Source organism: Lynx rufus, unplaced genomic scaffold (assembly GCF_022079265.1).
Source record: "Lynx rufus isolate CCGP_SWC_20201006 ecotype Redwood Valley unplaced genomic scaffold, mLynRuf1.p SCAF_1, whole genome shotgun sequence".
Taxonomy (NCBI): Eukaryota; Metazoa; Chordata; class Mammalia; order Carnivora; family Felidae; genus Lynx; species Lynx rufus.
The window spans coordinates 146,509,680-146,531,898 of NW_025814823.1; the positions used below are offsets into that span (position 1 = coordinate 146,509,680).

The 22,219-nt window shown below is 34.5% G+C and overlaps 1 protein-coding gene across 2 annotated transcripts in view; it reads left to right on the forward strand.

The window, feature by feature from the left end:
* The window catches only part of XRCC4 (X-ray repair cross complementing 4), a 249,881-nt gene that overhangs the window by 2,660 nt on the left and 225,002 nt on the right, over positions 1–22,219 (forward strand). For both annotated transcript variants that reach the window (XR_006963715.1, XM_047088669.1), the window contains exons 2-3: positions 11,066–11,214; positions 18,218–18,393. Coding sequence is in view for 1 of the 2 variants with exons in the window: in XM_047088669.1 (XP_046944625.1) it covers positions 11,076–11,214; positions 18,218–18,393 (315 nt within the window). In the remaining variant the exon portion in view is untranslated. The remainder of the gene's footprint in view (positions 1–11,065; positions 11,215–18,217; positions 18,394–22,219) is intronic.

The following is a 22,219-nucleotide window of genomic DNA, read 5'->3' on the forward strand; positions in this document are numbered from 1 at the left end:
CTGACATTGGCCTACAAAACTCTACATGATCTGGTTTCCCATTACCCTTGGTATTCTCTCCTCGCCTCACTCTGTCTCAGCCATATTGGCTGCCTTGTTTCTTCAGTATACCAAGCCCACGGCTACCTTAGGGCCTTTCCACCAACTGCTTCATCTGCTTGGAATGCTTTTTCCCAAACATCCAAACAACTAAATCTTTCATCTCCTTAATGTATGTGCTCAAATATCACCCTTTCAAGAAAGCCTACCTCAACTTCCTTTAAAAAATTGCAACTTTGCCTCTTTAAAATTAAAAAAAAAAAAGAAAGAAAAAATTTTTAAAAAAGCGGGGTCTCCTGGGTGGCTCATTTGGTTGAACATCTTACTCTTGATTTCGGATCAGGTCATAACCCCAGGTCTTGGGGTTGAGCTCCATGTTGGGCTCTGTGCTGAGCGTGTAGTCAGTTTAGGATTCTCTTTCTCTCCTTCTGCTCCTGTACCTCTCTCTCCTGCTTATGCTCGCATTCTCTCTCTCAGATTAAAAAAAATAATAATGAAAATAAAACCTTTAAAATTGAGGCTTTGTAACTATCCCCCTTTTCCCTACTGGCCTCTATACTCCCAGTTTTCTCTTGTTTTATCCTCTCCTCTTGCTATAGATTATCACCATGCTATATATTTTACGTGTTTTTTATTGTTTTTAATCGTTTGTCTCCTATTAAACCATAAGTTTTAAAAAGGCAAGAATTGTTATCTGTTTTGCTTCCTTATGCCGAATTCTAAAACACTGTCTGATGCATACAAATGTGCATGTTTTGGTTAAATGAATGGACTTGACTGGTTATTTGAATTTAGTCATCCTTGATTTGTAGTCATCATGAAACACTGAATTGTTGATCATTTTCATATATCATGTTGTTTCTTGCCTCCAAGCCTTTGCTCAAGCAAGTTCTTGTGCTTGGAATGCCTTTTCTTATCCTTTTTTCCTTTTTTCAGTTTTTAAGATTCATATCAGGTGTAATTCAAGGAAGCCTTCCTTGAAATGTCAGGCTGGCTTACGTGTACTCTTGAGAGGAGGTACCACCCTGTCTCTGCACTTTACAAACTTGTAAAATAATTCCTTTTGGGTTTTTTTATTTCACTAGAGAGTTGGGAATGTGTCTTACTCATTTTGGGAATATCTAAACTTGGTACATAGGGAGCATTCAGTGAATGTTTTAATATAATAATGACGTGACCAAAGTCACTGAGCTTTGGAGCAGTAGAATTGTGATTTCAATCCGAATCTTCTGAGCATAAAATTTAACTCTATTTGCTAAACTGTGTTTTCTAGGAAAAGGTGGCTGTCCTTAAAATAATAGAAAAATAGTTCTTTTTATACAGGTAGGAGGTAGTTAATGCATTTTATAGTCCTGGGCAATTTGCTTCTTGTCATTTGTGAAGCTGCCAGTGCTGATGAGAACATGAGTTGTGCTTTTTTTTCTAAGACACTGGCTGAAATAGATGAACAGAGGGTTATTATAGTCAGCAATTTTTAATTTTGATGAAACTGGGCTCTTGTTGGGATAACACTGTTGAGATTTTTGTTGCCTCAGAGGGGAATGCTAGATTTCCAAACTGCTCATGAGGCATTCATGCTTTTGCTAGACGCCTGCACTGCCAATAGCTTTAAATTAAACATTTGCTTGTGTGCCATTGGGAAATCCCAGGCTATTTTCAAGATATTGCAAAGATTTTCTTCCACTGATATGGAAATTGCTGTTAAGATTGAGTTAAAAATTATTAGTTTGTTAACATAATTTCTGATAGTTGGCCCCCATATTAGGTAAATTAATTTTGCATTTAAAATGCTATATAATCTTAGATAATGAGCTAGACTTCCAACTACCTTTCATGGTAAGCATTCTGAATTTAAACTCTCCTCTGAATATTTTTATCACTGTTGTAGTCTGTAAGCCAATCTTTTTGTAATGTTGCCTAGCCTTTAGTACTAACAGAAGAGGAGATAATTTAACTCTATAAATTCTGAAAAGGCTTCAGCAGCTTTCAGCCCCATTAATGGGAATGAAAATAATGATTAGGCTTGGGATTAAGTAATCAAAAACAAATATTCCTTGGAAGGCATTCCTGATTTTGTGCCTTCTTTGAACTTTACTAACCCTGTAAGTGTCCAAAATGTTGAAATCAGCAAGGAATTCAATCTGGTCTTTACGTTAGAGGATACTATTAGCTTACTTATAATTTTATCCAAATAGTTAGTGAGAATGATATTGAATAACATAAGACCTTGCTCAATTGGAACAGAAGCAAGCTGCTGCTTAGAAATTAAGATGCTCCCATTGTTGAGGAGACTCATCAGAGTCCTGACAGTATAAATATTGACATGCTGAGATATGTCAATATTTACCATAGAGTTTGGAAGTTGCCAAGTTCCTGTTTAAGAAATGTGACCCTAGCATTGAACACAGTATATCAATAAATAAGGGACATGTCCAGTGAACAGCTGCTGAGAGAAAGTAGGATAACATCTGTGTAAACTTTGGGGCACTTAAAGTTAAATTAAAAAAAAATATATTGACAATTCTTTGGTAATTTGTAGGTAGATATAAAACAGTAGGTATATAAATAGTAGGTATATAAAATAGTATACTGATATAATTTCATATTTGGGATTAACTTATGTTTTTAAAAAATGACAGCATGGTTGCAATTTATAATTTTATAAATTAGTTGTGCAATGATACTCATCTATAAATTGAATCAAAATTTCTTGCCTTAATACTGTGTGTGGGAACCAACCTCATCATCTTGCACATTATTCTTATAAAAATTGGCTCAAGTCAAGACTTAGCTATTACTTTTGGGAGGTTTATGCTCTGAGAATTTAGCAATAGAAAAAACATAAGTTTGTGAAGTTTAAATGTGATGAGAAAATTTGTTCTGTTATTATTTGACAACTATGTCTCAGAAGAAAAATGAGAATAAAGAGCAAGTAAAGTTGATATGTTTGGTTGAATGTCATAGTTCACTACTGTTCTCATATGAATATCACTGTAATAGAACATTTGATGCAAAGTAAAGAGACATTTGAAGCTTTCCAAGTCATTGGAACCATACAATCTTCCATCTGTTTTGCAGACGTCTAGAAAAAGGTTAAACTGAGCATTCTTTGAATGATAGTCCTAAAACAGTCCTAGAAGAGCGTTAACTATGGGTATCAAGACTGACCCTCTTGTTGCTTTTCTTATAACAGAGATTGATGGCCTTTATATAGTAATTGAATCATTTAACCACATCACACTGTTATGTTTATATTGTGAAGAATGGATGCAAAGTATAATTGAGGTTGTATATTCTGCCAGGAGTTACATTTATTTCTGTAAAGATCTTACACACATAAAAAAGCAAATTGTATTTAGAAGTCCATAAAAGTCTTTTAATCTATTCTTTTCAGTGTAGTAAAGATGGAAGAGAAAAAATTTTAAAATTTAAATTGTTTTGATCCCTCTTGCCGAGATCATTTGTCGATACTTTGAGGTAAGCTGTTGAGTTTTAAGGAGAAAGCATTAGACTTATTAATTAGTGATTTTTAAAACTTGGAAAACGTATTTTTGCAGTGTCACCAAGACTTGAACCTTTGTTTTGAATATACTTCCCCCCCCCCCCCCCGCCGAATCATTAGGATTATGACCATTATGCAAAGTTGGCTCCTTGACCAGTTGTCTTCTTGAATCATTTGTTACCGATTATTTATCATGTAGTGATAACAAAGTTGCCCAGTCTTTTCAAAATGTCATGTGTTTTAGATGTGATGAGAGTGTAAGCGTATTAAGCTGAAAGTGTAAAACTTGCTGTTTGATGTTGAATATTGTAAGTTTAATGTTTCCCAAAGTTTGGTACTCCTGTCACTGATGGAATACACAGTTTGCTGACTTACAGCTATTTTGCAGGTATGAGATAATTGAAGTTTAGAGAATTAAATGATTTGCTGAAGTCTACACAACCAAGGCATGACAGTGAGGATTCATACTGAAGTCTGACTGATTCCAAAGCCTAAAACAATGTTCTTGGCCTCATACCTGAACCATCTATAGTTAGATCTAGATTTTGGTACCTCTGGAATCAGATCTGAGCTGCTCCCCACACCTCAGTTTCACTTTCTGTTCTGTTGGTTTTGTTGTCAGCGGCTTCAAGCTCGCAGTGTTAGAACATCAAGTCCAGTAGAGAAGAATGTATATCCAAAGTCCTGGAATTGAGCTTCACTGGTCTTTGTGGTCCTGACTTGAATCATGTGCTCATCTCTAAGTTAGTCAAAGCTGCATGACATACCAGTATTTCTGGTGTAATGCTTATCACATAAAGACTGTTACTAAAAAGTCAACACTGAGTTCACTGCTTCTTAAATAGGGTCCTAAGTTTTGAAGTGTTAAATTACATATTTAAGTTGTATATTTAAGAATATCTTTCTAATAGATGATGTTTTCTCTTTTTCCAAAAGTACTCTTTCACAACGTAATCAACGTGACGGTCAAATAATACTTACTGAACCCTCTTCTTTTTAAACATTTTACTGTGAAAAAATTTAAAAATTTTGAGAGAATGATTTTGAGAGAGTAATAGATCCCTGTGTACCCATCACCTAGCACAACAATTATGAGCTTAGTTCATCTTTTGCTCTTTTGTTTTTATCTTGAAAATAAATATGTAATTATTCATCCAATTAGGAATGGGTTGTTTATAACTTATTATCATTTGAACCATGTGAAGTCATTTGTGTGTGTGTGTGTGTGTGTAGGTTAAAAATTGTTAAATACTGGCAATTTCATATAGTTCCTGAATAGTTGTGTATGGCTGAATTAGGTAGTGTCACCAGTTGAGGATATGTTGTAGGGATCTTTTTTTCAGGTTTAACTCTGATTTGTACCCCAATCTTATTATTCATCGTCTGGTTGCCATTGGAAGTAGGCAGATAAATGGGTACAGTTGTAAGTAAATGGTGGGTTTGTGAATGGGGGAAAAAGGACAGTGCAAGTCCTATTTCTTTTCCAGAAAGTGTGTTTAGTTTGATTTCATTTCTGGGCAGCACATTTTTCAAGTAGGATAGACTGTATATATGCTTAACTGATGGTATTTCATAGGAACACCCTCACTCTTCTGAAATTAAAATACAAGAGAGGTGTCAGAATTTCAAGGCTTAAGAAATCATAATTACTAAGTTCTTAATGAAAAAATGACTGTTGTTTAGCTAATGCTGTATTTCAGGTATTATCTTATCTCTTCAGTTCTGTTAAGTGTCATTCTCACATGAAACTCTGCAATTAGGACTGAAGTGTTCTTGTGAAAGTTTAGAAAGTTTCCAAAATGATAAGTATACTCTCGTCCTTTCTGCCAAGTTTATTTGTAATTAAGAGTGTCCATTTGATGAAGATAAAGGAAGTTCTGGAACTGTGGGTCCAATTTTCAGGGCATTTCGGATCGAGGTGTTAGATTTTATGTGGGAAATTTATTCAGGCCTTTTATTGTTTTTAAATACTTAGTTCATTGGGTAAAGAAAAAAGGAGAGGAAGTGAACTTTAAATGAATCACTGAAACTAATGATTATTAATGGTGTTTGTAAAAGATAAGCAGAGGAAATGAGCAGTAATACGATATTTGGAATGGCAGCAGCTGGCATTCCACAGTTATAAGAGAGGTAATTGAGAATGGACTATGACCATGGCAAAGATGCCTTAATTTTTAGACTTATTTTGTAGTTCTAATGCTTTATTTCTGAAGCATCAGACTATTAATGTGTAACTTGAACTTAGCTGTATTTTACAAGTTTTTGAACAAGATTATGCCAACAGTCTTAGCTATATTTTACTCTTACCTTGGGGAACCGTCCATCCTAATTTGCCTGGGGTTAAGAGGGTTACTGTACGTGGACTTTCCGTGTTGAAACCAGGAAAATCTCAGACAAACCTGGACCGCTGGTCACTTTACTTTCATTCCTAAATTACTAGAATGGGGATAATATTGACATGATTAGAAAAATATTGAATAATATTATGTTTTTTATCATTAAAGTTTAGGAAACTGGAACGTGAAAACATTGTTTCAAGAAACGATTTCTTCTATAGAAAGTTAGCTTAATATTTTTAATTGTCTTGGAAATTTAAAGGTAAATTGATTTAAAAAAAAACCTGAATTTACCCTTTAGGTAGGTGCTGGCATGCTATTAATTAAAATTATAGGAAAAAAAGTAATGAAAATTCTAGGAATGAATTATTAATTAAAAAAAAGTCTTCAATTGGGAATTCTGTTAAGATTAGTATGGATAATCAATGCTTTTAAAAAAAATACTAAACAAATGGGAAAATAGTCATCCTCTTTGCATTTAGTTTTCCTGAATTGTGTGACGTTTGTATTATTAAAAGTAAATAGCCCAGTGTTTGTGACATAAACCTTTCTTTCCTTTTTATTGAGTAATATATTTGGTCCTGTCCTTGAATTTTTATAATATGATAGAACTTAAAAAAAAAAAAATTATTACCGTGCTTTTGGTTTACAATTTACATTTTTTTTTCTTTTCCTCCTTAAGAAAAAAATAAGGTTAAACAAAATAACATGATCAGGAATCTAATTACAGACTCTTAGTGGCAGTGTGCTGTGTGCTAATCTTTATTCTGAACTCACTTTAGGTATCAGCCTACTTTTCTCAACAAGGGGGCACTTAAGTTAATTGCTTCATTAGAAACATGCATTTAGTCTCTTCTGATCTGGCATAGCTGCAGAAGTTTGAACACCTGCAGCCCAAGCAGCTTGAAAAGAAGCTGTAATTTAACTATAAAGGAAAATAAAAGAAGCTCAAGTTCAAAATGGTGTTATCAATGATACAGTGTTGTCACTAACTTGAGCTGACCTAAGAGAGTTGGCTTCTGCACTGCTTCTTATCAGCATCCAAAAGGGCATACAAAATTCTTTGTAAACTAATTTAAAAAGCGTCTTGTTTATTCAGAGGCAACTGTGAATGGTATTTGTTCAGAGTGTAGATCACATCAACTGCATACCAGCCAACAACTTATTTCTCTCCTAAGAAGGAAGCCAAGTATCAGAGACACAAAGTACTAAAGATAAGCTTCTCAATTCTCAACTGTTCCGAGCTCTCAATAAAGCTACTGATGTACAAATTGGGGTGGGACCCAACTGTTTCCACCTGCAGGCATGTCTTAGATCCTTGGCTCTGGCTGGGAGAGGTGCTGATACCAGTGCGACCTTTAGTGCCCTTAGAAAACAAAACATAGGCTTTCTTATGGCCCTAATCAATCAGTCCCTCTGAAGAGGATTCCACCCCTTTCTTGAAGTATTCTTGGGGCAGAAAAACTATGGCTGAGTATTCCCATTTATAGGGCTGGCGAAAGCAAAGACATCATTGGTTTGCCCTTAGGAATCTTAAAAGACATGGCAAGTCATCCTTTCTTCTGCTTTGTGGTTGGTTCTTAGATATTTTGTATTTGATATTTAATGAGGGGGTGACCTCAGTAAGTAAAGAATGAATTTCTTTCAAAAGTGGTTCAAATAGTATATTATCAGGAAATTAAAACTCGGTTGATAGAAGACATATCTGAGGCTACTGAGGCTCTCACTACAAAGTATTTACAGGATACTGACTTGTGCTATTAATATGCAAGTGCTTAAACATGACTCCCAGCATCCACAGTTTCAGATCTGAGTACAATAAAATAATGGAATCTTTAAAATAATTTGATTTAGTTTTAGCTATAAAAACCTAGAGTTGACCAGACATCGGAAAATATTTGAAACATGAATAATTCAAAGATGTTAAAACAAATCTGATCCCTAAATGTCTTTTTAACATTATTGAGGTTAAAGCCCTGTATATCATTGTGAAAGTAGGATGAAGTATCTGAAATAATCAATTTTAGACTACTTTGTGTCAATAATTAATTTGTCTTTTGGCCCCCCTAGGGTAAAAATATCAGTGAAACCAGTTGCTTTTTATCAGCAGTTCTAAGTGCTGAGTTTTCTTTTTCACAAAGTTACATTAATTGCTAACAATGGCCATGTTCTTGAGGCTTATTTAAGATGAAATAATCAGTGTCAGTTTGTGTATCTGTGTGTTTGTATATAAATTCTAGAGGCAAAAAGTGGCCTTCATAAGTAGTTTCTATTACCCTCCCCCAACCAAAGTTGTGGATTTGAGGCCTATGAGAATTATGCAAGGCTTTTAGCTATGTGTCTTTTTCAATGAATGGCATAGAAAAACAGGAATATGCATTTTCCAGTAATTTTCAAATTTAAGGATTACAGAGCATGTGGGTAATTAGCTGCATGGTAAGTGGTTTTGACTAATTGATTTAAAAGAAAATATTCCCAAATGAATAAAGCATTTCAGAAGTAAGCACATCTAGGCAAAAAACAAAACAAAACAAACAAAAACCCCCCAAAAAACAAAACAAAACAAAAAACCTCAGTGTAGGAAAATTTTTGACTAAATGAAATATTTAAAAAGAATTATATTTTTTCAGTGATTATGTTATAGTCAAGTCTACAGATTTGTATATTTTTAACACAAACATGCTTAATTGATGTGGCTTCAAGTATGGTTATTTTAAAACTTTGTCTCTTACTGGGAAGAAGAATAAACATTCCTCTGAGTACACTTTAGGTAGCAGTTAGAATTATTGTTAATTTATCAATTTAGAGGTATCTTACGTTCTTAATTTTAGATACTCTTTCTTTTATTCTGGAAATTGCCCTGCTTCCTTACGCTTTTTACTGTAAGATAGAATAGCTCTAGCATTCTATAATTAAGCATCTCCTCCACTCCCAGAAGATAGAGATTTGTAGTAAAATTGGTTTTGTGAAGAGCTGACAAAGTGAGTTGTTTTTATTTTCATATTCAATTGTGTGAAGAGCTGACAAGGGGCGTTTCTTCATATTTCAGTTGTTGGTATTCTCATATGCAATTGTTAATTGAGAAAAATAATATGCTTTATGAGAATGTAATAGTTTTTTTAATTAAAAAATTAAAAAAAATTGTTAATGTTTATTTTTGAGAGGGAGAGACAGAGTACAAGCGGGGGAGGGGCAGAGAGAGAGACACACACACACAGAATCCAAAGCAGGCTCCAGGCACTGAGCTGTCAGCAAAGAGCTCGATGTAGGGCTTGAACTCACAAACCGTAAGATCATGACCTGAGCCGAACTCTGACTCTCAAACGACTGAGCCACCCAGGCGCCCCACGAATATAGTAGTTTTAAATTGAGAAAGTGAATTAAAACTGCTTTAAGATTTTGCTCTTGTTAAAACTTACTAATCAGTTGTCAGTCAAGTGTCAGTTAACAATTTACTTTGGATTTTTACAGCATGTTATACATTTTGTTCATAAAAACGGAAGAAATTTTGTACCTTCTCCCTGAATAAAAGATTAAAGAATTCTTTTTAGCTTTTTTTTTATTAACAAAAATTTTTTTTAACGTTTTTTTATTTTTGACACAGAGAGATATAGAGCATGAGCGGGGGAGGGACAGAAAGAGAGGGAGACACAGAATCTGAAGCAGCTCCAGGCTCTGAACTGTCAGCACAGAGCCTGACGCGGGGCTCGAGCTCACAGACCGCAAGATCATGACCTGAGCTGTTGGATGCTCAACCGACTGAGCCACCCAGGCACCCCAAGAATTCTTTTTAGCTTTTTCAGGATCATCTAGCAAGAGATTCATGCTTTGTGATTAAAGAATAATTCTAGTTTTTCATCTTTGGCAAGTTGTGTGCTTTGTTCCTGGTTTTGACTTTTTGTAATGTTTTTTTTTTTTTTTCTTTTTGTAATGTTTTTTTCTTTGTATATTTGTAATTTTTAGGGTAGTTTTTGTTTTGGATGTTGGTTTCTACAGCTTAAGTATCTCTCTTTTTTTTATAAAATTTTTTCAACGTTTGTTTTTGAGAGAGTGAGAGACCGAGTGCGAGTGGGGGAGGGGAAGGGAGAGAGGGAGACACAGAGTCTGAAGCAGACTCCATAGTCTGAGTTGTCAGCATCAAGCCCAGTGTGGGGCTTGAACTCATGAACTGTGTATGAGATCATGACCTGAGCCGAAGTCAGATGCTTACCTGACTGAGCCACCAAAGTGCCCCTTTCAGCCTCTCTTAATGAAGTGCATATGGTTAAGGGATATTCCAGTATTAGAAGGAATATAGTTATTTGCTTTGAATCAAATATGTGTCATACCACAGTTTGGTAAGTTTGAGGTCAATTTGGGCAAGATTCTAGAGTAAATTAGCAGAAGAATGGTTTTTGAATTCATAGAAAAAGAACCTCTAATCATTAGAAATGAAAGTGGGATTAGTAAGAAAAGTCTTTATTCTTCATATTGGTGAGCATAGTTTTTTTTTTCAGCACACAACTTGGGCAACTCGTTTGGCACTTACGGGCTTCTGTTTTATCTGTAAAAATTATAAACCAATATTGAATAGAACTATGATTTACTGTTTGATGCTTGGTTAACTATTGTACAGTGTTCTAATATTTCTTTGGTGCTTTGTGTAGCTGAGAGACCAATATAGAAAACATTATTATTTATGGTGCCTGGGTGGCTCAGTTAGCTAAATGTCCACTTTGGCTCAGGTCATGATCTTACAGTTTGTGAGTTTGAACCCTGCTTTGGGCTCTTTGCTGACAGCTCAGAGCCTGGAGCCTGCTTCAGATTCTGTACCTACCTGTCTCTCTCTGCTCCTCCCCCACTCATGTTCTGTCTCTCAAAAATAAATAAACATTGGGGCGCCTGGGTGGCGCAGTCGGTTAAGCGTCCGACTTCAGCCAGGTCACGATCTCGCGGTCTGAGTTCGAGCCCCGCGTCAGGCTCTGGGCTGATGGCTCAGAGCCTGGAGCCTGTTTCCGATTCTGTGTCTCCCTCTCTCTCTGCCCCTCCCCCGTTCATGCTCTGTCTCTCTCTGTCCCAAAAATAAATAAACGTTAAAAAAAAAAAATTAAAAAAAAATAAACATTAAAAAATTAAGAAAAAAAGAAAACATTATTATTTGATAGCCAAAGTTTCTTACAAAAATATTAATTTAATTATTTTATAACAGGTGACCAGAAATGGAAAGAAAAGTAAGCAGAATTTGTTTTGCTTCTGAACCAGATATAATTCATTTTCTACAAATTGCTTGGGAGAGAACGCTAGCATCTGGTTTTGTTATTACACTTACTGATGGTCAGTCAGCATGGACCGGAACAGGTAATATTCAGAGCAAATTTTTTAAAGGTGAAATTTCAGTAATGTGCTGTTTTTTAGTCCTCAGTGATACTTCATATTAAAGTGTTTCTTTAGTAGGTACTGGGTAAAATGAGCATGATTGCTTTTACTTGTTATTGCTGTCTAATTTACGTGTAGATTTGTTAAGATTGAATGCCATTTTATATAATTAATAGAAGGATAGATAAATAAGCATGTAACCCAGTAAATTCTGCTTAGTAGTTTAGTCTTAATACTTAGAGTTGGTCAGGGTTTTTAAATGATGTCTTTATACAAAACATAAATAGTACTTTATACATATATGTATTTTCAGGACCCCAGGGAAATACTGGGAGGCATAAGAAGGTGGGTTGGCTGGGCCAAGGGATTGTGTTGGCTTGGAGGAGTGGGGTGGTAGTGATTTGCTTTTTATTTCACACACTTATATTGTTTGAATTATTTTCTAGTATACATGCATTACATATGTAACAAAAACAAAACAGAATCCATGGTGTAAAATTTTGTAAATCAAGGTTCAAACTGTATGTGGTATTTTCGCTATTACTTCATGAAATAGACTTTTAATTTATGTTTGGCAGTGATCTTTTAAAAAGTCTGATGCCCCTGCAATTAATTATTATTTGTGGAACATGGCAGGTCTAAAGTGAAAATACGTGGAATTATCTTTTGCTCATATAGCAGTTTTTATACTCTATTAAAGTATTTTATTGAAAGATTTGAAAAAGTATTTACGCAGTTATGTAACAGTCATTTCTAGAGTTATGTTGTAAATAATGTTTTAGGTAAAATAAATTTGTCATGTTAATTTATATACCATTTGTATCTTCTATCAATTTTGAAATATTTCCCTAAAACTTGTTACTGTAATTATTATATCGTCTTTTAAAATTACATGGTAAAGTTTTCTTTCTTGGATGTTAAAAATTCTGTTACACAGTGCAGTCAAACTGAATTTATACTTGCAGAGTTTATTTATTTATTTATTTAAATTCTCCTTTTTTGACAGCAAGGAATGCTGATGTAAGTATTATTAAAATAAAGAGTTTTCAAGGATAATGTTTGCAGTACCTGTTATGGTCTCTGTTTAAGCTGTAAATTTCCTTTTTTTTTTTTTTTTTTTTTTTAAGAGCGTAAGCAGGGGAGAGGGACAGAGGGGGAGAGAGAGAGAGAGAGAGAGAGAGAGAGAGAGAGAGAGAGAGAGAGAAATCTTAAGCTTAGCATGGAGCCTGATGTAAGGCTTCATCTCATGGCCCTGAGATCATGACTTGAGCTGAAATCAAGAGTCAGATGATCAACCAGCTAAGCCACCCAGTTGCCCCAGCTGTAAATTTCTATGTAAGAGAAATCAGTTGTTGCCTTTTATGAGTCAGAACTTGTCAGGTTAGTTCTATGTATGCTGGTAAAGGTGTACCCAGGTGACAATAGCTCTGTTTTGAAAAGGAGGTGCATAGGGTTGAAGATCATGGCAGTAGGTTAATGCCAGTTATCTGGAGAGAGAGCAGTTTCAACTGCACAGCCCAGGATATGGGTCCTAGGTGAAGTGGTTGCTTGTATGTAGGGAATACTGAATACTTTCTTTATAACATAGATATTCAGAGTTGACAAATGGCTTATTCTGTATAATAAATTATGATTAGACAGATGACTTTGAGATGCTTTAAGAGATGTAATTATCAAAAGAAAATATAAATTGTAATCTAGTTAGTAAACTTCATTCACCAAAGCAAAGAACAACAAAATGTTGTTTTAATTTTTTTTTTTATTACTAAGGATTGGGAATAAACGAGTACTCTGATTAACTGTTAAATCTTGATTTAACCGGAAATTTAAGTTGAATTTACATTTATGGAACATTTTGTGTATGTCAAACAGAATGTGCTGGCAGTTGTTCTTAATACTATTATTATGAATATTGTTTCCCTAGGCTAGATTAATTAGGAGCAAGGAATGCATGTGATTCATCAGTTATTGTTTAGAAGTATCTAGACCAGTGCCTAGAAAATACATGCTCAATAGATATTCTTTGGAAGAGAGAATGAAAAGATGCCTCAAATATATAAAACTTGCTAGGAAAGAAAAGAAAGAGAACCATTTATTTCAGAGTTAGCATGTTTTTTAATGAAAACTCCAGTTGTATATTTATTTAATGTTGACATTAGTCATAAATGTAGTATATTTTGCCGTTTGTTTTCCAGCTAATGAATAGTGTGAGAAAAATGTGATGTATGATTTCTGTATCCTTGGTGAATTGTTAACATTTTGGCTTCCTTACTAAACAGGCTTTCAAGCAGAACATTTTATAATGCACCATATATGGTCATTTTATTTTCAAAAATATTTAAGTTTTAATCTCACAAATGTTTTATATCTTTCATTATTCATTTCTATTTTCTTGTGTACATTTCAGGGACAAAGTATCAAGCCAAATAATATAACATTGTTTCCATGTTTAGTTAAGGCTTATTACATAAATATGATTTGGTTTGGCACTTTATAGATAGACAATAACATGATTAAGAACATTGAAACAATTACATAATTGAAACATGAAAATGGATTTCCTTCCTATACCTCATCCTGTTTTTTTGTACAATTTTTTGATTGCTGCAACCTTCAATTTGGATAATTTTTTTTCTCTTTTCATTTGAGTGAAATTAAAAGGATGTGGGGTTCCTTTTAATCTCCCACACACTAAATTCACTGATTTCTTTTCCATTAGTAATGTTTTATCTAATGAATGTTTTGAGGTCTAATTATCATGTGGTCTGTCATCACTTCAACATTATAGAGGGTTATATCGCAGAGTTAAGTCACAAAGTAGGTTAATGATTGATGACTATTATGTGACCTTTATAAGAATTTCAGTCAGTGAGGAGAAACGTATATTACCCATCTCTAGAGTAGTTTAAAGTTCATTGAAAAGTAAATTAAACTTTATTAACACATTTATTGTCACATAATTGTATCTACTTATATGTGGCCTAAGCATTGATATTTAGTGACCTATTTGGAGATTATATGACAGGGTTCAGTGGACAAAGGATTTTTAATAAAGGTAGTAGAGTAGGTCCATGATGTGATATCATCAAAGATCCTTAATAGGGGGTGCCCGGGAAGCTCAGTTGGTTAAGCGTCTGCCTCTTGATTTTTGCTCAGGTCAGGATCTCACAGTTTGTGAGATCGAGTCCCACTTCAGGCTCTACAACTCACAATGCAGAGCGTGCTTGGGATCCTCCTTGGGATCCTGTCTCTCTCTCTGTCCCTCCCCTGTTCGCATGTGCTCTCTCTTTCTCTCTCTCTCTCTCTCAAATAAATGAACATCAAAACAGCAAGATCCCTAATGGGATAATAAGGTGGTCTTCGAAGCACTGACACAAACCTAGGATATGCACGGTCTTCGGTTCCTTATGCATAAGTATCCAAAAGAAAAAAATCTTTGTTCCTTATTTACATCTTCATCTACCCACAAATAGTGTTAAAATGATGCTTTCTTGATTCCTACATGTCTGAGAACAATTCCTTGGTTTTTGGTCATGTTGGCCTGCTCCCTTTTTATGCCATTATTATGCGGTTCAGCTGTATCCTTGCTGAATTTTATTATTTCCATGGCTTTTATTTTTGGTCACCAAAGGTTTTGGAACATTGAATGCTTACAGCTGTGCTTCTTCCAGATGTTCTTAGCACAAAATTCAAAACTGGTGACCAAGTTTTTCCGGGATTGAAGTTTTAAATAGGCAGTCAAAATTTCACATTTACCATTAATGGAAATGTTCAAGTACATTTTTTTCTGAATTTTTTTCTCACAGTTTTTAAAGGGGGAAGTGTAAATAGAAAATTTCCTTTCATGTTTCTTTTTTTCTCAAAAATGGCATGTTCCATAACAATAATCATCACAGCATTTCACAGATGGCATAACATAAGAGAATATCGAAGAGAATACCTAAGATGTTAGCACTTGAATCTAGGCTACATAAGGCTGGCATTTTTCTCTGTCTGTTAAACTTGTATCCCTGGTGCGTAGAATGTTACCTGGCACATAGTAGATGCTGATTAAGTATTGTTTTGAATAAGAGAGTTGAATCAATAAATTCTCGGAAATATTTTCAGGTAGATATCTTTTCATTTTAATGAAATTTAGAATGCTTTTTACTGGATGTTTCATCAGTAGACATAATTTTCTTTTGTGTTTTCTTATAAATTTTTTCTGTAGTGGCATTAAAGATGGTTTCTACAGATGTATTTCCAATTCTCTGTGAAATATTTTCTCTTCCTAGGTCTTTATAACTTCAAAATTATAAAATATGAAATTATTCCTTAAAAGGAAGCATTTGTCTTCTTATTTTTATGTTGTTTTTTTTTTTTCAGAAGCACCAATAGGGTATTTAGAAGGTCAGTTAGATTTGATAGTGGTGATCATCTTAAATCTGCCTCTGCTTCACAGATAGACAAAATATATGAAAGTATTTTAGAAGCTGTAAAATCACATAAAGAACATAAAATATTTTTAAAAAGAATATAAAATATCTTTATTCTTACCTCTTTTCAAAGTCTGTGTTAACATTCATATTTTAATATCAGAACTTACCAAAAAAGGGTAATGAAAAATATATGGAGATATTTCAAACCCTTTTCTTCATTGCCTGTCATGAGGCTTCCATACACACTTGATAGGATTCAGACCAGTGGAATGAAAATCCATGTTAAATTTTTGGAGATTCTTTAGTAAAGATGCCATTGTAGTATATTCTGTAGTATATCATACTAATGTATTTTTTTTAATATCATGGAAAGAAATAGTTTTTCCAGTGTCCCGTATCTGCCTCACCACAAAACAAAACAAGCAGAGAGACTATAAGTATGAACCCCAGTTTGACCACGTATCTACTCTGTGTCCATAGAGCATTACTTGCTCTGAGCCTCAATTTTAGCATTTGAGAAATGAAAATGTCTATCAGTGTTATAAGGGATAAAATGGATAAATGTAACCTTTGAATATAAAAAGATGGGACCACATGAGTCTTTCATCATTGCAGTAGCCTGAATTGACACAGGAAACCATCCAACCACACACATGTTTCAAACAAATGTTAGGTTAAATCTTGTAATTTGAAAAGCAAAAAGACACATTGCAGCTTTAGAATGTAATAAAGGGAAATCCCCGGTGCCATCTACGAAAAGGTATCGGGAAACCAAAGTGGTTAATGGAAACTAGAACTTAACTATAGGTCCATGGAATATCTGAACTAGATGTGTGTCTAAATGACTGTGACTGCACTACCTGAGTGGGGCGGAATGTTGAGAGTGCAGGCCTCTCAAGGAACTGGAACTCGCTCTCAATGTCAAGAAAGGAAACTGAAAAGTTATCCTGTTAATGAAATCATCCTAAAAAAGAAAAACAGAACAAAAACAAAACCTACTTTCTGGTTTGAAGATGCAACATAGAATCAGACCAGTCACTAAGAGCTATGAGTGAATAAAAGCGTGAACAAAAATCAGGGGCGCCTGGGTGGCTCAGTCAGTTAAGCCTCCGGACTCTTGATTTTGTGAGGTTGAGCTCCACTGGGGCTGCACTTTGAGCACAGACCTTGCTTTGGAGTCTCTCTCTTTCTTTCTCTCTTCCCCTCCCTCCACTCTCTCCCCCAAAATAAATAATAAACTTAAAAAAGATCCACAAAAATCAGATCCCTAAGCCTGTGTTACGTATGAATGAGGGGTGGGGGATTTACCTTTGAACTCTCTGCTTCAGATGTAAAAAACAAGTGAAGAAGGTAACTTTCAAAACTGGTCCGGAGCTGTTAAGGCCTATAGAGACTCCAAGAAAGTTAAACTAGCAACCTTCATTTAAGGCCATCTCTGTTTCCCAGATCAGATGATACTCTGGCTAGATGAGAGTCTTGTTCAAACATTGCAAAGCTTGAAAGGCAAAAACCAGAATGAGAATGTGTCAGCAGGTAGTAGAAATGGAATTAATACTCTAAGAACCCTGCATGGAGACCAATCTGAAAGAGATTTTAAGTATATTTAAAGCCTTCCAATATTTAAAGGTAGGGTGTGGAACAGGATATTATGAAAAAGAAAGAGAATATCTAGAATTGAGAATATAATTGTTGAAGTAACAATTTCTATAGATGAATAGAGCATCAGCTTTCAATATACCTAGGTGAGAGAATTGGAAGCCGGATCTGTAATACACTGTATGTCACACAGGCGGCACTCAATAAATATTAATTCCCTTCTCTTTTCTTCCTCATCACTTGCCTCATCCACTTTCTTTATTGTTGGCACATAATGAGATGAGAAGAATGAACTCCATTTTTACTTTAATTTGACTCAGCCCATGTGAGTGAAAAATAGGCTATAGACAATTTTATCTCTTTAATAATTGAGACAAGAAAGATGTTGTAAAATACTGAGCGTATTAATCATCATAAGGAATAATTTATCTGACTTTGACATAGGAGCAGGTATACAAGACGGTAGTTTTTCTAGTAAGTTACAATGCATGTATTTCATTTGAGGGCAGAAAAAAATGCAAGGAGTCTAATGTTTTTCAGATGAGATTTGAGGCTAAATTAACATGTTTCTTAAAAACTACTAGGTTCAGGTGCACCTGGGTGGCTCAGTCAATTAAGCGTCTGACTTAGGCTCAGGTCATGATCTCATGGTTCGTGAGTTCGAGCCCCGCATTGGGCTCTGTCTGCTGTCAGTTCAGAGCCTGCTTCAGATGCTCTATGCCCCTCTCTCTCTGCCCCTCCCCTGTTCACACACACTCTCTCTCTCTCTCAAAATAAATAACATTTTAAAAACTTGCTAGTTCAGTTAAATGGTATAATTTTACTTAAAAACGTGTGATATGGGGATTGGTTTTACCTTTTGTTTAAATTTCTGTAACATAAGTGATAAATTAGTAGCAACAGGTAATCAAGTATGTTCTCATGTGTAGGAATTTATTTTTCATTTTGAAACTTATTTTTGTCCCCCATAGTTTCCGAATCAGAGATTTCTCAAGAAGCTGATGACATGGCAATGGAAAAAGAGAAATATGTTGATGAACTGAGGAAAGTATTGATATCAGGAGGAGGACCAGCTGATGCATACACGTTTGATTTTTCTAAAGAGTCTTGTCATTTCTCCTTTGAGAAAAACCTGAAAGATGTTTCAGTAAGTAAAACTTTCCATAATACTGTAAGTGGTAAAATGTCAGAGCATCTATTGAGGAATTTTCTAAGTAACTAGCTTATTACCAGAATACCTAGGAAATCAAAGTTTGAAAAGTACTCTGTTTCCAAGTTGGAAGAATGCTTCATTCAACATTATAGTCATTAAATGCTTCATATTAATTAATTGTGAAAAATAATTATTAGGAAATGTATTTAGTTGCTAATGGTTTAAAAATAAGGATAATAGAGATAATTACATGAATCAATAGTTCTGAAAAGTGGGGTCAGAAGCTTTGGACCATTGAGGCAAAGTTTATTGTAATACGTTTTGGAAAATGCTGATTTTAAGAAAGAATATATATTTTCCAATAATATTTAATAATGATGACTTATTCTCAACTTCATTAGAATGTATTTGAAATTACAAATCGAAAAAATTAAGTTCAGTAAGACATGTCCTTGGGAATTAAGGTATTTTATTTATGTATCAAACTTAGAAATACTAAAATAGGAATAAATTTCAACCCAAGTTTTTCAAGGCTTACATGCTTTACAGACAAGAATATCTGCTACTTGTCCTCTTTAGTTCCTATACCAATTCAGATCAAAGTGGGTGGTTTCTGTATCAAACATATGCATCAAAATGTACTGTTTATATATTTTACCTAAGTTTATGGTATAATTAGAGATTGAATTATTTGCTTTTGACCAGTGGTTTATCATTCTGATACGATGTCTATAGTAGAATACAGGGAGGGAAATTTTTAGCCCATTATGTTTAGAGACAGTTATTGGCAATTTGTGCTGGAACTAAATTGAGTTAAAAAAAATTCCTTTAAAATGACTCTTTAATTCAGAATGATTAAAGGGATTTCACCAATTAGAGAAACATGTAAAGCAACAGATGGAATCATTATTTTGAAATGTATGTTAACCTATAGAGAATAACACAGAGAGACTGGCTTCGGTAATTATTTCTGTTTAGAAGATACATACTTTTTCTACTTATCCAATTTATGTAAGTTTCAACATGCTGAGGTCCTTAAAATGATAATCTAAAATAGGTTAGGTAAGGTCTGAACTGACTACTGAAATTTTGTTATTTATTGCAAAGTGTTCTTTCCTATGACCGAAGCACAATCAAATGATGTTATGTTCAAAAGAGCTCTCGACTTTTTCTTCTGATACTTTGAAGCAGATTATCATCAAATTGGGAGTAGTACCATTTCCCATTCAACAAGCATTCATGTGTAATGACTGACATTATTTCATGTAGCTAGTTTCTGGTTTTTATCTGTTTTATGTACACTGATGCGTGAGAAATTCCAAGATTGTGAGTTACCTATTGGAAGCCTGAAAGGCTTTTGCTGTATTTGACTTGGGGGGTGTGCTTGGATTTGGATGGAGTACTTGGAAGTACATCTGATTTTGCTGCTTTTGTGAAGAAAGAACTTCAAGGATTCATGATCTGTGTCTTTTACAATTGGCTTGGCATGAATCAGCATTAAAAACTGTGACAATTATCCTAAAAGGTGTCTTGCTTACCACCTTGGATATAATCAACTTTATTGAGAGAGAGAAAACCTTGAAATGCTACCTTTTCAACAGGTTTTCTCAAGAAATGGAAACAGAATAAGAGATTCCCGCAGTATGTCCCAGGATATGTCTTAGAGCACTACACTGTAGTCTAGATAACTGCTTCCTTATTTTTCATCTATTAATTTGCTTATGAGAAAAAGAAATGGTGCTCTCAGAAGAGTTTCTTGAGTTTTTTCATGAGTTGGCATACTTGAAAGATATTTTTGGATATTTGAATGAAGTGTAACTTTCAGTTTGTGGTGCTGTGGTCAGCCTTATGGATGCAGATGAAAATTACAAGTTCATTTGGCCAAACTGCCATGGGAATCTCCCAGTGCTTCAGGATGTGTTTCTGAAATTGAATTTCATAGTGACAATACCTTGTAAATTCATCTGCTGGCAAAAATATGCGGACAATCGGACACATGACAGAATCCTTCTTAAGGGTTATAGTGCTTTGGATGATGTAAAAATTTTAAAGGAATTTGTAATCCTTTGCTTGATGGACACAGACATCCGATTGTGGCCAAAATCTTCTTATACTTAGAAGAAAAGAATGAATGTAGATTCCATCCAGAGAGTTGTAGTGAATCCTGTCGTTTGTTGTCATAAGGTTACTCTCCCAGTGCAAAGGATATCCCATGAGTCCTAAGTACAGTTACTACCAGTTTTATACCTCTCAGGGTCGTGGTTTTCAGGCATTTGTTGCCATCAGTTCAAGAAGTTTTATGTTTTTAATTCTGTGCTGGAGATCACTGCATAATTTGAACATTTCGGGTATTCAGTCATATAAGACTTACTTGAAATTTATATAAAATATTCTTTTACAAAAATCTTTTAAGAGGAAAATTTTTTAAAGAAAGTAATGGCTGATTTTTGTATTCAAAAATATGTGAGTTTTTGAAAATACTATCTTGTGTTTTATCAGAGTGAAATAATTGTCAATCCAAAGCAATGAAATATTTAAAAATGTATAATGTGGATGTTATATACCTTTTTTGTAGGGAGTGTGTACATAATTGTCATGAGATTCCTTTTGAGCTCATAACACCCAAAATTTCATTTATGCTCTAATTGGTTTTTCTTTAAAGATAACATAGGTGTTTTTATCTTAACTTAATTGCCATTGGAATAAATGTTGAATGACCAGCTAGACATTACCTTTCTCCACACAGTACAAACCTCTGGTACCCTTCCTGCCCTATCACCGATATTTTTCTGTTGGCAGTAGATTATTCTAGATTGAAAACATATTATGCAGTATTTAGAACTCATCTCTTCATTATGAGTAGTAGCCCCCATTCAGGAGAGATTTTTCTTATACTTCATAAGTCATTGTTATTTTCTTGCCATTTGCAATTCCTGATTTTGCAGTATATTCTTTGTCATGCAAACAATACATCTTAGTTAATAATGCTTTCCTTTTTTCCTTTCATAACTTGCTCTTTTTCTTCAGAAAAAACTTGTTTATGAGCCACAAAAAAAAAAGATCTAATAATTTTTGATAAGAATAACCTTGGGCTCATTATTTGTTTGCTCATACTTCTGTTTTCTCATCTATAAAGGTTTAAAGTGATTTCTTGGGTTCATTACAGGTCATCTAACATACTGCGGTTTTATAGCTCTAAAAATAGCCCTAATGAAGGAAAGCCATGAGGTTTGAAGCACAATTAAACATAATACACACATGCGCGTGCACACACACGTGCGCGCGCATACACACACAAAAGAGAATTAGCTACGGGTCTCTTTTAGAATTATAGTAAAGTTTATTTTTTATTCCTTTTTCTTTGTCTCCACTGCCCCCATGATCAGAAGCTGGGATACAGTTTAGGCTGAAAATTTGACAACTTAAGTACCTTCGAGGTTTGTTTTTCTTTGATTTAAAAATACAGATGGGCAGTCCTGGTTTAATATAATGGCTTTATGATGTTGGAAGCCCAGTCTTTTTTAAATCCTGTTGCCTTGACATTTTTACTTATTTATTTATTTTTATTTTTTGTTTGTTTTTGAGAGAGAGAAAGAGAGAGAGCATGAGCAAGTTGGGGAGAGGCAGAGAGAGACTCTGGACCCACTGAGCTACCGACTGAGCCACCCAGGCGCTCCCCGCCTTGCCATTTTTAACGGACAGTTTTTATCTACTGGTCCAAGAAGGCTGCTGTAGCTTTAGGCAATAGGACTGAGTTAAGGAGAAAATAAAGAGCGTGTGTATTTTCTTTAAGGCCATGACCTAAAGTTGCATACATTAC